Source organism: Heptranchias perlo, chromosome 20 (genome assembly GCF_035084215.1).
Source record: "Heptranchias perlo isolate sHepPer1 chromosome 20, sHepPer1.hap1, whole genome shotgun sequence".
In the NCBI taxonomy this organism is placed as follows: Eukaryota; Metazoa; Chordata; class Chondrichthyes; order Hexanchiformes; family Hexanchidae; genus Heptranchias; species Heptranchias perlo.
In genome coordinates this window covers 13,133,368-13,151,569 of record NC_090344.1, presented here as the reverse complement: position 1 = coordinate 13,151,569, position 18,202 = coordinate 13,133,368, and the positions used below count along the sequence as shown (strand labels likewise).

The 18,202-nt window shown below is 43.7% G+C and overlaps 1 protein-coding gene across 1 annotated transcript in view; it reads left to right on the top strand.

The window, feature by feature from the left end:
- LOC137335927 (deleted in malignant brain tumors 1 protein-like) overlaps positions 1-18,202 on the top strand; it is a 60,450-nt gene that overhangs the window by 25,412 nt on the left and 16,836 nt on the right. Inside the window, exons 4-10 of the mRNA XM_068001440.1 lie at positions 11,840-12,154; positions 13,530-13,844; positions 15,004-15,318; positions 15,498-15,815; positions 15,899-15,976; positions 16,059-16,376; positions 16,514-16,555. Of these exons, the coding sequence (XP_067857541.1) occupies positions 11,840-12,154; positions 13,530-13,844; positions 15,004-15,318; positions 15,498-15,815; positions 15,899-15,976; positions 16,059-16,376; positions 16,514-16,555 (1,701 nt within the window). The remainder of the gene's footprint in view (positions 1-11,839; positions 12,155-13,529; positions 13,845-15,003; positions 15,319-15,497; positions 15,816-15,898; positions 15,977-16,058; positions 16,377-16,513; positions 16,556-18,202) is intronic.

Genomic DNA, 18,202 nt, shown 5'->3' with positions numbered 1-18,202 from the left:
TGAGGCACTCGCTTCCCCTGCTTCGGAGTGGTCTCGCACTGTACCTCCTGTTTACTGGGCTTATATTATACCACCTGTTTACTGGGCTTTCTTTTTACCTCCTGTTTAATGGGCTTTCATTGTATTTCCTGTTTACTGGGCTTACTTTGTATTTCCTGTTTACTGCGCTTTCATTGTACCTCCTGTTTACTGACCTTTAATTATACCTCCTTTTGACTGGGCTTTCATGGTAGCTCATGTTGACTGGGCTTTCATGGCACCTCCTGTTTACTGGGCTTTGATGGCACCTCCTGTTTACTGGGCTTTCATTGTCCCTCCTGTTAACTGGGCTTTCATTGTACTTCCTGTTGACTGGACTTTAATTGTACCTCCTGTTCTCTGGGCTTCAATTGTACCTCCTGTTTACTGGGCTTTCACTGTACCTCCTGTTTACTGACCTTTCATTGTTTCTCCTGTTTACTGGGATTTCATTGTACCTCCTGTTGACTGGGCTTTCATTATAACTCCCGTTTCCTGGGCTTTCATGGCACCTCCTGTTTACTGGACTTTCATTGTGCATCCTGTTTACTGGGCTTACTGATCATCAGTCGTTTTACCCATTAACAGATTTGCCCAGTTTACTGTGGACAGAGTCTGTCTCATCCCATTGAAGTCGGCCTTGCCAAAGTGTAGAATCTTAGCAGCTGATTCACTTTTTTCCCTTTCAAACACTACATTGAACTCGATCATGTTATGATCACTATTGGTTAGATGTTCACGCACAGTTAAGCCGTTAACTAAATCTGGTTCATTGGTCATTACTAAATCTAGTGTGGCTTGCTCCCTTGTTGCCTCCAGGACATACTGCTGTAGAAATCTATCCCGGACACACTCAAGAAATTCACTACCTTTCTGACAGTTGCTAGTCTGCTTTTCCAAATCTATGTGAAGGTTAAAGTCCCCCATTAAGACCAGAATGCCTTTCTTGCACGCTTGTCTAATCTCTTCATTTATACAATCTAGCACTTCAGAGCTGCTGTCAGGGCTCCTATATACAACTCCCACTATAGTCTTAGATCCTTTCCTATTTCTAAATTCAACCCATAAGGTCTCTGTTGGCTGATTACCTCCCCTCTTCCATTTTCCCTATCTTTCCTGTAGACCTTATAACCCGGTATATTTAGTTTCCAATCCTGACCATGCTGCAGCCAAGTCTCAGTAATAGCTATCATGTCATACCCTCCAATTTGAATTAGAACCTGTCGTTCATTTAATTCATTCCTTATACTCCGTCTATTTGTATATAGAGTTCTTTGTTGGGCCACACACCCTAGCCTGACCTTCAGCTTTGATGCTGGGTTAATCGCCTTACGCCTTCTAGTTTTTACTTTATCTGTCGTGCCTAAAGTACACGTTCTTTCTGCTGCTCTACGCTTTTCCCTTTCACTTGTTCTTGAACAACTGTTTGTACTATTTGTATTGTAAATTTCCCCTGGTTCTTCCCCTCTCTCGCTGCTCTCAACTTTATTCCCTTCTGACTCGCCGCTCAAGTACCCACGCCCCTGCCACTCTAGTTTAAACCTTCCCCAAAAGCACTAGCAAACACCCCCGCGAAGACATTGATCCCGGTCCTGCTCGGGTGTAACCCGTCCCGCTTGTACAGGTCCCACCTTCCCCAGAACTGGTCCCAATGTCCCAGGAATCTAAATCCCTCCTTCCCACACCATCCCTGCAGCCACGCATTCATCCTGTCTATTCTCCTGTTCATATATTCAGTAGCACGTGGCACTGGTAGCAATCCCGCGATCACTACCTTTGAAGTCCTGCTTTTTAATTTACCTCCTAACTCCTTAAATTCACCTTGCAGGACCTCATCCGTTTTTTTTTACCTATGTCGTTGGTACCAATATGGACCACGACTAGTGGCTGTTCACCCTATCCCTCCAGAATGCCCTGCAGCCGCTCTGTGACATCCTGGACCCTAGCACCAGGGAGGCAACATACCATCCTGGAGTCACGTTTGCGGCCGCAGAAACACCTATCTGTTCCCCTTATAATTGAATCCCCTATCACTATAGCCCTGCCACTCTTCTTCCTCCCCTCCTGTGCAGCAGAGCCACCCGTGGTGCCCCGAACCTGGCTCTTGCTGCATTCCCCTGATAAGCCATCTCCCCCAACAGTATCCAAAGCAGAATATCTGTTTGAGAGGGAAATGGCCCCAGCGGACTCCTGCTCTACCTGCCGAGTCCTTTTACTTTGCCTGGCGGTCACCCATTTCCTTTCTGCCTGCATAATCTTTACCTGCGGTGTGACCACCTCACTGAACGTGCTATCCACGATAGTCTCAGCATCGCGGATGCTCCACAGTGAATCCACCCGCAGCTCCAGCTCCGAAATGCGGTTAGTCAGTAGCTGCAGCTGGACACTCTTCCTGCACACATGGTCGCCAGGGACACTGGTAGTGTCCATGACTTCCCACATAGTGCAGGAGGATCATATCACGGGTACCCCCTGTTTTCTGGGCTTTCATTGTACCGCCATTTCATTGCACTTTCATTGTACCTATTGTTGACTGTTCTTTCACTGTACCTCCTGTTGACTGGGCTTTCATTGTGCCTCCTGTTTACTGGGCGTCTACTGTACCTCCTGCTTACTGGGCTTTCATTGTATCCCCTGTTTACAGGGCTTTCATTGTACCAACTGTTTAGTGAGCTTTCATTGTATCTCCGGTTGACTGTGCTTTCATTGTACCTCCTGATGACTGGGCTTTCATTGTTTTTTTCTGTTCACTGTGCTTTCATTGTATTTTCTGTTTAATGGGCTTTATTTGTATATCCGGTTTACTGGGCTTTCATTGTAACACCTGTTGACTGCGCTTTCACAGTACCTCCTGTTTACTGGGTTTTCGTTGTCACTCCTGCTGACTGGGCTTTCATTGTCCCTCCTGTTTACTAGGCTTTAATTTTGCCTCTTGTTTACTGGGCTTTCATTGTATTTGCTGTTTACTCGGCTTTTATTATAACTCCTGTTTACTGGGTTTTCATTGTACCTCCTGCTGACTGGGTTTTCATTGCACCACCTGTTTACTAGGCTTTAATTTTGCCACTTGTTTACTGGGCTTTCATTGTACCTCCTGTTGACTGGGCTTTCACTTTACCTCCTGTTTACTGGGCTTTCATGTTACCTCCTGTTTACTGGGCTTTCATTGTACCTCCTGTTGACTGGGCTTTCACTGTACCTCCTATTTACTGGGCTTTCATTGTACCTCCTGTTTACTGGGCTTTCATGTTACGTCCTGTTTACTGGGCTTTCTTTGTGTTTCCTGTTTACTGAGCTTTCACTGAACCTACTGTTGACTGGGCTTTCATTGTACCTCTTGTTTACTGTGCTTTCAATGTACCTCCTGTTTACTGGGCTTTCATTGTACCTCCTGTTGACTGGGCTTTCATTGTACCTCCTGTTTACTAACCTTACAATGTACCTCCTGTTGACTGGGCTTTCATTGTGCGACCATTTCACTGCACTTTCATTGTATTTCCTTTTTAATGGGCTTTCTTTGTATATCCTGTTTACTGGGCTTTCACTGTACTTCCTGTTGACTGGGCTTTCATTGTACCTCCTGTTGACTGGGCTTTCATTGTGCGACCATCTCACTGCACTTTCATTGTATTTCCTTTTTAATGGGCTTTCTTTGTATATCCTGTTTACTGGGCTTTCACTGTACTTCCTGTTGACTGGGCTTTCATTGTACCTCCTGTTTACTGATCTTACACTGTACCTCCTGTTGACTGGGTTTTCACTGTAACTCCTGTTGACTGGGCTTTCATTGTACCTCCTGTTGACTGGGCTTTCAGTGTACCTCCTGTTAACTGATCTTATATTGTACCTCCTGTTGACTGGGCTTTCATTGTACTTCTTGTTCACTGGTGGTCAACATAAAAGGGAATCCAAAATTCTTTACAGGCATGTAAAAAGTAAACGGGTCGTAAGACGAGGGGTTGGGCCGACTGGAGGCCATAAAGGACATCTACTCATGGAGGCAGAGGGAATGGAGGAGGTACTAAATAAGTACTTTGCATCTGTCTTTACCAAGGAAGAAGATGCTGTCAGAGTCTCAGTAAAGGAAGATATCGTTGAGATACTGGATGGGCCAAAAATTGATAAAGAAGATGTACTAGAAAGACTTGCTGTAATTCAAGTAGATAAGTCACCCGGTCCGAATGGGATGCATCCTAGGCTGTTGAGGGAAGTAAGTGCAGAGGTACTGGCCATAATCTTCCAAACATCCGTAGATACAGGGGTGGTGCCGGACTGGAGAACTGCAAATGTTACACCCTTGTTCAAAAAATGATGTAAGGATAAACCCAGCAACTATAGGCCAGTCAGTTTAACCTCAGTGGTGGGGAAAATTTTCCCAACGATAATCCGGTAGAGAATTAACAATCACTTGGATGAGGGTGGATTGATTATGGAAAACCAGTACGGATTTGTTAAAGGCAATTCGTGTTTAGCTAACCTGATAGAGTTTTTTGATGAGGTAACAGAAAGGGTAGATGAAGGCAATGCAGTTGATGTTATGTGTATGGACTTTCAAAAGGTGTTTGATAAAGTGCCGCACTGTAGGCTTATCAGTAAGATTGCGGCCCATAGAATAAAGGGGGTAATGGCAACATGGGTGCATAATTGACTAAGGGAGCAGAAACAGAGGGTAGTGGTGAACTGTTGTTTTTTCGACTGGAGGGAGGTGTACAGCGGTGTTTCCCACGAGTCAATGCTGGGGCCACTGATTTTCTTGATATATATTATTGACTTGGACTTGGGTGTACAGGGCACAATTTCAAAATTTGCAGAAGACACAAAACTTGGAAGGATAGTAAACAGTGAGGAGGATAGTGATAGGCTTCAAGAGGAATGTAGACAGGCTGGTGGCATAGGCGGACACGGAGCAGATGAAATTTAACGCAGAAAAATGCGAAGTGATACATTTCGGTTGGAACAACGTGGAGAACCAATACAAACTAGAGGGCAAAACTCTGAAAGGGGTACATGAACAGAGAGATCTGGGGGTTTATGTGCACAAATCGTTGAAGGTGGCAGACAGGTTGAGAAATCAGTTCAAAAATCATACAGGATCCTGGGCTTTATAAATTGAGGCATAGCATACAAAAGAATGGAAGTCATGAACCTTTATAAAACACTGGTTCTGCCACGACTGGATTATTGTGTACCGTTCTGGGCACCACACTTCAGGAAAGATGTGCAGGCTTAGAAAGAGTGCAGAAGAGATTTACCAGAATGATTCCAGGGTTGAGGGACTTTAGCTGTGTGGATGGACTGGAGAAGCTGGGGTTGTTCTCCTTGGAACAGAGACAGCTGCAAGGAGATTTGATAGAGGTATTCAAAATCATGAAGGGTCTGGACAGAGTGGATAGAGAGAAACTGTTCCCATTGGTGGAAGAGTCAATGACCAGAGGACATAGATTTAAGTTGATTGGCAAAAGAACCAAAGGTGACATGAGGAAAATCTTTTTGCACAGCGAGTGGTTAGGTTCTGGAATGCATTGCCCGAGGGGGTGGTGGAGACAGATTCAATTATGGCCTTCAAAAGACAACTGGATAATCACTTGAAAGGAAAAAAAAAAGCAGGGCTTACGCGGAAAGGGCATTTGAGTAGGACGAGCTGGATTGTTCTTGCATAGAGCCGACGCGGACTTAATGGGCCTAATGTCCTCCTTCCTTGCTGCAACCTTTCTATGATTCTGAATACAAGGAGCAGTGGAAACCAAGCGTTATTTTAATATTTTGTTTCATTTAATCCCATCTCAATTCCAATAAAAGATAAAGAAACCCAGCAATATTTGTTTATTTTATTATATTCAATACCCATCACACTTTCAGTAAAAGGAGCAGTAGAAGCACAGCAATGTTTAATTATTTAATCCCCATCTCACTTTCAGTAAAAGGAGCAGTAGAAGCACAGCAATGTTTGATTATTTAATCCCCATCTCACTTTCAGTAAAAGGAGCAGTAGAAGCACAGCAATGTTTGATTATTTAATCCCCATCACACTTTCAGTAAAAGGAGCAGTAGAAGCACAGCAGTGTTTGATTATTTAATCCAGATCTCACTTCCAGTAAAAAGACCGGTTGAAATCCAGCAGCATCGTTTTATTTTTTTATATTTTATCCCCGTCTAACTTCCAGGAAAATGAACAGTAGAAACGCACCAATGTTTGATTATTTTATTATATTTAGTACCCATCTCACTTCCAGTAAAAGGAGCTGTTCAATCCCATCAATGTTTGATTAATTTGTTATATTCAATACCTAGCTCACCTCCAGCAAAAAAGAGCAGTAGAAATGCAGCAATGTTTGATTATATTATTATATTTAATACCCATCTCAATTATAGGAAAAGGAGCAGTGGAATCCCAGATATATTTTGTTATTTTATTATAATTTATACCCATCCATCTTCCAGTAAAAGATGTAGAAAACCAGCAATATTTGATTATTTTATAATATTTAATACTCATTTCGCTTCCAGTAAATGGTTCAAAAGAAACCCAGCGTTCTTTTAATAATTTATTATAGTTAATACTCATCTCACTTCCAAAAAAGGCACAGTAGAAACCCAGCAATGTTTGGTAATTTTATTGTATTCAAAACCCATCTCTCTTCCACTAAAAGGAGCAATAGAAAGCCTGCAAGGTTTGCTTATTTTATTATATTTCATACCCATCTTACTTCAAGTCAAGGGAGCAGTAGAACAGCAGCAATATTGGATTTTTAAAATTATATTTAATACCCATCTCACTTCCAGTAAAAGGAGCAGTAGAAACCGAGCAATGTTTGATTAATTCATTATATTTAATAACCATATCACTTCCAGTGAAAGGAGCATTCGAAACCCAGCAATGTTTGATTACTTTATTGCATTTAATACCCATTTTAATTTCAGTAAATGGAATTGTAAAAACCCAGTAATGTTTGATTATTTTATTGCAGTTAATCTCCTTCTCTGATTCCAGTAATGGAGCAGTACCAACCTCTAATCTTTGATTGTTTTTCTACTGTGTAACATTCAATGTGTTACCCCGTAGACGAGCATTAAGCCCCTCAAATTATTAAATTTTAACTTTATTTAATCATCTTTTCATAATAGGTTAATAGAACACTGGAAAACTTGCAGCGTTTTCTTATTGTATCGAGTTTAAACCCGGAGTCACATCCAAGGAAAGAGGCAGCATGAATAATTGCAATCAGTGGTACACAACCTCTCCTCCCAAGAAATGAGCGGAATTGAATGGACCGTCCATTATATTCCTCGGCCGATTTTCTCTTTTGCATTGCCTTCAATAAAAGGGAAAATCCTTAAGGCGAATATTTGTCGGCGAGTTCCATGTCGTCTAATTTACACCATGTCCCAAAGTTAAAATTCGCTCCATTGTGACTTCCTCGTTTTAAATTTGAGCACATGTTTCATTAACTGCAGAACATATTTTGTCGGACAGAAACAAACTGAATCAGTTGTGTTAAATTAATTCCATTATTTCAGATCCGTAGTGTTTGGGCCATTTAACGTGTAGACATTAATAGGTCAAATTGCCGAATGTAGGGGAAGTGGGTCCCTTCAGAGCTGGAAAGATACACAGTCAACGACTGTGGTTTAACTTGAAATGGGTCCTCTGGATCAGGATCCAATGCAAGCCCCGAGGTAAGAGCGGGGCAGACGTTGGGGTACTTTTCACATTCATGCGATAGTGTGAGATGGGCGATAGCGAATATGACCCCGGTTTACATCTCTCCAGATGTTTGCAATTGCCTTCAATGAAAATAAATTCATGAGAGATGTAAAACGAGCTGCCGATTTCCTATCGCCCATTTTAAACCATCGCAAAAAGTCAATACCCCCCCAAGTCAGTGAAATTAGGATAGGGAAGTGTATGTGAAAATAAGAATGTTATTTTAACTGGGTTTCAGCAAACCGAATACAAACTAGCAATACCCCAGTGTTAGGGAGTAGGATTTGGTAAACGTAGGGCCCAATGCTTCAGGGAAACCAGGAGAGTTCACACACAGCTTGACTCAGTAATTCTCAGAGACCCCGCCAGCGGGCACACAAAGGGAGTCAATATTACCTGGACATCGACCAGAAATCGTGTTTAAAATGTTTCACTTGAAGGGACCCAGGGAAAGTTTTATCAAAATTTTTCGGAGGGAGCGGAGTTGGTCAACAACACTTGGTTAAAGGGCAATTGTAACATCTTTAAGTAAATGATCAAACAGAGTAAACACATACCGAGGATCAGAAGAAATATAACCCTGAACAATCATGATGCTAAATACAACAACCAATTCTTCAGAAGTGAAATAGAGAGAAAGAATGGGTGTAATTGGTCTCGGGCATTAGCCCAACACGGACGATGGCGAATCGGCGGCCCGTTTTGCACTCGTCCCATTTTGCACTCCACCCGTCTTGAAATCCACCCGGTTTTCTTTACCATTCAGGTCAACCAAAGAGAAAATGGATTAGGTTGTATAATGAGCCATCGATTCCCATCGCCCGTTTTGCCCGATTCGCATCGCACATTTTGCCCAATTCGAAGTGCTCAGTTTGCGTTATAAATGGGACGCCGATTCGCATCCCCTGATTTGCCCGACCGCCCGAGACCAATTTCACCTCCAACAATTCTGGAAAGAGGAATCTAAAGTAATTTCAAAACAAGGTAAATTGGTGCTCACAGAGATTAACATGAACATAGGATGGAGCAGAGCAGAACCACAAAACAGAACACTGTGAACTGAGTAGAGAACTTTAACATGAAGAGGGCAGAGGAGACGCTAACACATCAAAATAATTGGTGATTATAAAACCGATGATGCACTAAATGCTGAAAACCCAACCCCATAATAATTGTTCAGTAACATAAATATAATTGGAATTAATCATTTCGGCAAAAATTACTGAACTTCTGGAAAAGCGAATTAAAAAAAATAAAAGTGTACGGGAGGACACAGGGAGTACGGATAAAGGGAATATTTCTGATTGGCGGGATGTGGCAAGTGGCGTTCAGCACAGGTCTGTACTGGGGCCTCAGCTTTTCACCATATTTAGGACTGACTTGGATGAAGGAACAGAGAGTTGTATGAACTAGTTTGTAAATGACGCGAAGTGAGGAGGCACAATAAGTTGTGACGATGAAATAAGAAAGTTACAACCGTGCAAAAACCGATCAAGTGAATGGGGAAGTCTGTGGCAGGTGGAGCCCAATGTGAGCCAGTGGGAGGGCATATACTTCGGATCCAATAAAGACAATTCAGAATATTTCCTTAATGCTGAGAGACTAGGAATTGTGGAGGAGCAAATGGGTTTGGGTGCCCAGGCACAGACATTACTAAAAGCTAGTGCATAGTTACAAAATGTAATCAAAAAGGCCAATGAAATGTCGATCTTTATATCAAGGAGGCTGGAATGAAAAGTTGTGCTTCATTGTACAGAGTCTTGGTCAGAACCCATCTGGAGAACTGCCATCAGTCAATGGGCACTACATATCAGGAAGGATAGATTTTCATTGGAGAGTGTGCAGAGCAGATTCACCAACATGATACATAGAAACGTACATAGAAAAATAGAAAATAGGAGCAGGAGTAGGCCATTCGGCCCTTCGAGCCTGCTCCGCCATTCAATATGATCATGGCTGATCCTCCATCTCAATACCATATTCTCGCTCTCTCCCCATACCCCTTGATGCCTTTTGTGTCTAGAAATCTATCTAGCTCCTTCTTAAATATATTCAGTGACTTGGCCTCTACAGCCTTCTGTGTGGAGAATTCCACAGGTTCACCACCCACTGAGTGAAGATATTTCTTCTCATCGCAGTCCTGATTGTCTTACCCTTATCCTGAGACTGTGACCCCTCGTTCTGGACCCCCGCCCGCAGCCAGTGGAAACACCTTCGCTGCATCCAGTCTGTCTAGCCCTGTCAGAATTTTATTCGTTTCCATAAGATTCCCTCTCATTCTTCTAAATTCGAGTGAATACTGGCCAAGTCGACCCAATCTCTCATCATATGACTGTCCTGCCATCCCAGGAATCAGTCTGATGAATCTTCGCTGCACTCCCTCTTTGGAAAGTAAATTCTTTCTTAGGTTCGGAGACCAAAACTGCACACAATACTCCAGGTGTGGTCACATCAAGGCCCAGTATAACTGCAGTAAGACACCCCTGCTCCTGTACTCAAATCCTCTTGCAATGAAGGCCAACATACCATTTGCCTTCCTAACTGCTTGCTGCACCTGCATGTTTGCTTTCAGTGGCTGGTGTACACGTACACCCAGGTCCCTTTGTACAACAACACTTCCCAATTTATAACCATTTAAATAATACTCTGCCTTTCTGTTATTTTCTTCTGAAATGAATAACTTCACATTTATCCACATTATACTGCATCTGTCATGTATTTGCCCACTCACTCAATTTGTCTAAATCGCTTTGAAGCCTCTTTGCATCCTCCTCACAACTCACGATCCCAACTAGTTTTGTGTCATCAGCAAACTTGGAAATATAACATTGGTTCCCTCATCCAAATCATTGTTATATATTATGAATAGCTGGGGCCCTAAAAGTGATCCCTGCGCACCCCACTAGTCACTGCCTGCCACCCTGAAAAAAACCCATTCATTCCTACTCTTTGTTTCCTGTCTGTGAACCAATTTTCAATCCATGCCACTATATTACCCCCAATCCCCAATGCTTTAATTTTGCACACTCACCTCTTATGTGGGACTTTATCAAAGGCCTTCTGAAAATCCAAATAAACCACATCCACTGGTTCTCCCTTCTCCATTCTATCAATTACATGCTCAACGAACTCCAGTCAAACATGATTTCCCTTTCAAAAATCCATGTTGACTTTGTCCAATCCCGTTGATATTTTCCAAGTGTCCTGTTATCAAATCATTTATAATAGACTAACATTTTCATAAGCATGATACTGGGGCTAAAAGGGTTAAATAATGAGGATAGGTTCCATAATTGTGATTTGTATTCCTTTGAGTTTGGAGTGTTGAGTAGTTATCCAATTCAGGTTTTTGAAATGGTCAAATGATTTAATGAGTCGATACAGGGAAAGAATTTCCCCTGATGTGGGAATCCAGAACAAGGGGCACAATCTTAAAGTTAGACCGAGGCCATTCAGGAGTGAAATCAGGAAGCACATTACATTCCCTCTCCTAAAAGGCAGTTTACATTTCAAGACTGAGATCAATAGATTTTTGTTGGGTCAGGGTATCAAGGGATATGGATCAAATGCGGGTAAATAGAATTGAGGTACAGATCAGCCATTACCGAATTGAATAGAGGAACAGGCTCAAGGGGCTGAATGGTCCACTCCTGTAACTATATTCCAGGAAGTGGTAATAGTAGTAGTATCAGCAGTAATAGTAGCAGTAGTAGGCGGAGTAGTAATAGTAGTAGTAGTGATAGTGGTAGTTGTAGCAGCAGCACCAGTAATAGCAGTAGTAGTAGTAATAGTAGGAATAGCAGTAGTAGTAACACTCGTGCTAGCAGGTGTGCGACTGGTAATACTAGCTTCAGCATTAGTAAGGTTAATAATCTTAGCAGTATTGATATAATACTAGTGCTAGCAGTAGTAGTGGAGATAGTAGTCCGAGAAGTAGTAATAGTAATGGTAGTTCCAAAGGCGGTACTTGTAATAACATTTTGTTTTTGTTAAGCTGTAACCAGAAAAAATGTAAATCCACCATTCATGGTTACTATGACCATTATGACCTAATTAGTTTTTACCAATATTTTAATATTATTCATAATTGCTTTTGTACTTATTATTACTATTTAGATCACAGAGTGCTCAGACTGGTATCATGGAGCAACCGATGTTCCGGCCGGGTGGAAGTGCTACACGGAGAGCAGTGGGGTTCGGTGTGTGATATTTACTTTGGTTTAGAAGACGCCAGTGTGGTCTGTCAGCACCTTAAGTGCGGGGCAGTAATCACAACCCCGGGAGGAGCTCACTTTGGGGAGGGAACCGGCCCAGTGTCGAAGACAAACTACAGGTGCCGAGGGAACGAGTCCCGATTGTGGGATTGTCCGGTTTCCTCCTGGGATCAGATTAGATGCTCACATGGGAATGACGCCAGTGTTATCTGCTCGGGTGAGTCCTCTCAGTCTATTGACCTGATTTTTCATTTGACACTAAGAGGATCTGAGTTGTGTTTGTCGATCGATTGTTCACAAGTAAATTAGTAATGCAACGAAGGGTTTTAAACCATTACATGTTTAATAGATGAATGTCTCGAGTTACGATGTTTATCTCTGTCCGTGTGAATCCAGAGCATTATCCCCAATCCGCCACCAAGAGGTATTGAATCTCCAAACTCCCTCAAACAGCCCGGGGGACCACTGCTATAGGATAGAAATGCTGCACCAGTATTCAAACCTGTATAACGGTTACCGGCTAAAATTATAAAATTATAACACTTTGAAGAGATTCGATATGGTCGATGCAGAGAAGATGTTTCCACTTATTTGGGAGTCCAAAACTAGGGGCCATCAAAATAAGATTATCACTAATAAATCCAATAAGGATTTCAGTAGAATCTTCTTCACCCAGAGAGTGGTTGGAATGTGGAATTCGCTACAACAAGGAGTGGTCGAGGCGACTCGCATAGATGTATTTTAGGGGAAGGTGGATAAACACATGAGCGAGAATGGAAAAGAAGGATATGCTGATGGGGTTAGATGAAGTAGGGAGGGAGGAGGCTCGTATAGAGCATAAACATTGGCATAGACCTGCGGGGCCGAATGGCCTGATTCTGTGCTGTACATTCTATGTAATTGATAACCATTACACAGAATGTAATATAATGAATGGTGAGTGAAAGATCTCATCATTTACATCAGTGTACTGTACCTCTGATTATTTCACGGACTTTACACTTTTCCTTGTGTCCTGGATAACATTTATCCCTCAACCAGCACCACCATCTGGTCCGTTATTTCAGTGCTTTTTTCAGAGCAAATCGTCTCCAGCGTTCAATACATTGGAACAGAAGAACACGTGGACAGGAAGAGGCCCTTCAGCCCCTCGGGCCTGTCCCGCCGTTATAGCAGTGATTACAATCAAAAGTACTTCATTGGCTGTGAAGCGCTTTGGGACGTCATGGGAAGCGCTCTATGAATTAAAACATCTGTCTGTTTCTCTCCATATTGGATAAGATGAACTGTGAGCAGTCGGGAGCTCCTGCCTTCGATCACAGCACTTATAAATAGCCGGCCTGGGTAGCTCGCCCTCCAGTTTGTGTTTCTCCCTTTCCCCGGATTAGCCACTGGCAGCTTCCCGGCATCTCTTTAAACTCGTTTCACTGAGAAAAGGGAATGGGGAGAGGATCCGCCCACAGTCCGTGTGGCTAATTATTAGAGAGACTTTAATCATTAACATTAATAATAACTGTCCGGTGAGAGTTAGTAAATTGTGGGATATTTTTATTTCAGTTGAACCGATTTTCTCAATGTGTTTCTTTTTGTAGATGAAGGTTGGCCGCCGAGACTGACCAATGGGGAAAGCCGCTGTGACGGGCGAGTGGAGATTTACTACAACGGCAGCTGGGGGCGAGTGTGGGATAATATCTGGAATTTAAATGATGCCAACGTGGTCTGCAGACAGTTGGACTGCGGATATGCGATATCCGCTTATAACTCGTCAAAGTACGGAGAGGGTGAAGGGCCCGTGTGGGTGAATGATGTCCAGTGTGACGGATACGAGTCACAGCTTCGGAGCTGCAGCTCATTCACTTTAAATCCGCTTCTCACTGACAGCATCGGCGTAGGGGTCCTGTGTTCAGGTGAACAAATGGTTAACTTTGACAGAACCATAAAGGGGAATTTCTAAACTGCTGAGAAAAGTCGTGCAGGTCAGGATACAGGCAGCAGAGTTTTGGATGAGCTGAAGGTTATGGAGTGTGGAATTTGGGAGTCCGGCCGGGAGAGCATTGGAATATGATTCTGATGGTAACAAAGATATGGATGGGAGTTTCAGCGGCAGATGGGCTGCGGCAGGGCCGGAGGTGAGCGATGTTATAGAGGTGGAAGTACGTTGTATTTGTGACGGACAGCAGATGTGATTGGAAGATCAGCTCGGGGGTCACATTGTCTGGGGTTGTTCTGGTTCAAGATGAATTATGCAATATGTAAGTTTGGACAGATGTTTAGGGTTGTACTGGCGTAAGTTGGATTATGCAGTATGTAAGTGTAGACAGATGTTTTGAGGTTGTCCGGCTGTAAATTCAATTATGCAGCTTATAGGTGTAGACAGATGTTTTGGGTTGTACTGGTATGTTGAGTTCTGCAGTGTGTAATTGTAGGCAGATGTTCTGGAGTGTACTTGTGTAAGTTGCATTATTCAGGATGTGAATGTAGGCAGATGTTTTGACCTAATGCTGTAAGTTGCATTAATCAGCCTGTATATGTAGAGGGTTTGTACCAGTTTAACTTCCATTACCCAGCATGCAAGTACAGTCAGATGCTCTGTGGTTGTACTGGTGTTAAGTTCCATTGTGCAGTATGTAAGTGCAGACAGACGTTCTGGGGTCTTATTGGTATAAGTTGCATTATGAGGTATATAATTGTAAACAGATGCTTTGGGGTTGTTCAATTGTAAGTTGGATTATGCAGCATATAAGTGTAGACAGATTTGCTGGGGCCTTATTGGCGTAAGTTGCATTATGAAGTATGTTATTGTGGACAGATGTTCTGGGGTTGTACAAGTCTAAGTTGCAGTATGCAGCATATAAGTTTGGACAGATGTTCTACCGTTGTACTGCCGTGAGTTACATTATGAGGTATGTAAGAATAGGCAGATTTTCCGGGGTATTGTTTCATTTTTCTATGTAAGGGGCATAACAAAGCTTCAGGAAACTTTTCTTTAGCTGAAGAAGCAATTGTTGAATAGAGTGATGAGATTGATATCTATTGAAAGTATAATCCTCCTGTATTGTCCAACAGATCACGTGCAGATAAGACTGTCTGACGGTGGAAGCCCATGTGCTGGGCGAGTGGAGGTTTATTACAGTGGGACCTGGGGCTCAGTTTGTGATGATTCCTGGGACTTGGTCGACGCTGACGTGGTTTGCAGACAGCTGGGTTGTGGAAACGCGTTGGAGGCGGCACTTCCTGCTTCTTGTGGACAAGGTTCAGGCCCAGTTTGGTTGGATGAACTGAGCTGCTCGGGTAAGGAATCGTTTCTCTGGGACTGTCCCTCAGCACCGTGGGGTCAACACGACTGTGCTCATAAAGAAGATGTGAGGGTGGTGTGTTCAGGTAAGGGCGCTTTCAATCTGTTCATTTTCTGCAGTGTTATACGTGAAGCTTCACTCGGGAGATTTCTGAAATAATTACCGGCCACCAGTGAACGCAAGCGGTACAACATGTGGTGGGCGGTGTGAACACACAACGAGTTATCAGTCGTACCACTTGGATATTTTATGTTTAATTGACAGAGCACAAAGAGATGCGGCTGGTGAATGGACAGCATCGCTGTGAGGGGAGAGTGGAAGTGTTCTACAATGGGACCTGGGGAACAGTGTGCTCGGAAAATCTGGACCCAAAGGATGCAGAAGTGATCTGTAAACAGTTACAGTGCGGCCCCATCACATCTGTTGAGTATGACACTCGGTTATTCGGAGAGGGATCCGGGCCCATTTGGCTCGATGAGATAGAGTGTAATTCACACGAGTCGTTCCTTTGGCAGTGTCAGTCTGACCCGTGGGGTGAACACAACTGTCATCACAGGGAGGATGCAGGTGTTGTTTGTTCAGGTAACACAATGAACCTCTCAATGTGCGGGCGTCATTTCAAACATTGGTGCCTAATACAGTCAGCATGTTTCTCTTCTCAACAGATGTCAAAGTGCCGGACAGATCCCACAGTTCAAGTGTCTGCGTTCGAGACTCTGGTTCTAAAGATGGACATTTACCAGGTGCTTCGTACTCTTCATACCAAATATCTGACTTGTATTCCTGGATAGTGTTGATTAAATAAGACATTATTCTCTTTGCTAGGCCTGGGACAACCTGTGAGGCTGGTTGGCGGTAACACCAACTGCTCCGGGAGAGTGGAGATATTGTCCAATAACGGTTGGGGCACGGTGTGTGATGACTCCTGGGATATGGCTGATGCCAATGTTGTCTGCAGACAGCTGCACTGCGGCCCCGCTCTACTGGCCCCAGGAGGGGCCTCATTTGCCCGTGGTGACGGTGTTATTTGGCTGGATGAGGTGAAGTGCACTGGAAGTGAATCCTTTCTGTCCGACTGTCGTTCCTCACCGCCAGGTCAACATGACTGTTACCACAAGGAAGATGCCAGTGTGATTTGTTCCGGTAAGGGTCGCAGCGGGATTTTCCTCGTTCTGTGAAATGACTCATTGATTTCGTAAATTGAGTCCAACTTTTATCTTCAATGCAAAATTCCTAATATTTTAAGTACGTGTAATGTTTGTACAATATGTATTCCACAGGGCTCAATTTGTCCCCTACTGCTTCTCCGTCCACATCTGCAGGTATTTATCATGAGTATCAGTATTAGCATTCGCATTCATATTTTATTTTACTGTACTAATATGGTCATCAATATCATTTTTGTTCAGGAATTGTCCCATTAGATTGGACATTTCCTAAAGTTACTCCATTGTTTAAGAAGGGTGGGAGAGAAAAAAAAAACAAGTGTACAGCTTGACGTCAGCTGCAGGGATGCTACCAGAATGTGCATTCAGGATAGAGTGACTTTTTTATTCGTTCATGGAATGTGGGCTTCGCTGGCGAGGCCAGCATTTATTGCCTATCCGTAATTGCCCTTGACAAGGTGGTGGTGAGCCGCCTTCTTGAACCGCTGTTGTCCATGTGGTGAAGGTTTTCCCACAGTGCTGTTAGGAAGGGAGTTCCAGGATTTTGACCCAGCGACGATGAAGGAACGGCGATATATTTCCAAGTCGGGATGGTTTGCGGCTTGGAAGAGAACGTGCAGGGGGTGTTGTTCCCATGTGACTGCTGCTCTTGTCCTTCTAGGTGGGAGAGGTCTCGGGTTTGCGTGGTGATGTCCAAGAAGCCTTGGCGAGTTGCTGCAGTGCATCCTGTGGATGGTACACACTGCAGCCACTGTGCGCCGATGGTGAAGGTAGTGAAGGGGTGCCAATCAAGCGGGCTGCTTTATCTTGGATGGTGTCGAGTTTCTTGAGTGTTGCTGGAGCTGCACTCATCCAGGCAAGTGGAGAGTATTCCATCACACTCCTGACTTGTGCCTTGTAGATGGTGGAAAGGCTTTGGGGAGTCAGGAGGTGAGTCACTCGCCGCAGAATACCCAACCTCTGATCTGCTTTTGTAGCCACAGTATTTATATGACTGGTCCAGTTACGTTTCTGGTCAATGGTGAGCCCCAGGATGTTGATGGTGTGGGATTCGTCGATGGTAATGCCGTTGAATGTCAAGAGGAGGTGGTTAGATACACTCTTGTTGGAGATAGTCATTACCTGGCACGTGTCTGGCTTGAATGTTACTTGCCACTTATGAGCCCAAGCCTGGATGTTGTCCAGGTCTTGATGCATGCGGGCACGGGCTGCTTCATTATCCGAGGGGTTGCGAATGGAACTGAACACTGTTCAATCGTCAGCGAACATCCCCATTTCTGACCATATGATGGAGGGAAGGTCATTGATGAAGCAGCTGAAGATGGTTGGGCCTAGGACACTGCCCTGAGGAGCTCCTGCAGCAATGCCCTGGGGCTGAGATGATTGGCCTCCAACAACCACTACCATCCTCCTTTGTGCTCGGTATGACTCCAGCCACTGGAAAGTTTTCCCCCTGATTCGCATTGACTTTAATTTTACGAGGGCTCCTTGGTGCCACACTCGGTCAAATGCTGCCTTGATGTCAACGGCAGTCACTCTCACCTCAACTCTGGAATTTAGCTCTTTTGTCCATGTTTGGACCAAGGCTGTAATGAGGTCTGGAGCCGAGTGGTCCTGGCGGAACCCAAACTGAGCATCGTTGAGCAGGTTATTGGTGAGTGAGTGCCGCTTGATAGCACTGTCGACGACACCTTCCATCACTTTGCTGATGATTGAGAGTGGATTGTTGTGGCGGTAAAGTGACCGGATTGGATTTGTCCTGCTTTTTGTGGACATGACATACGTGTGCAATTTTCCACGTTG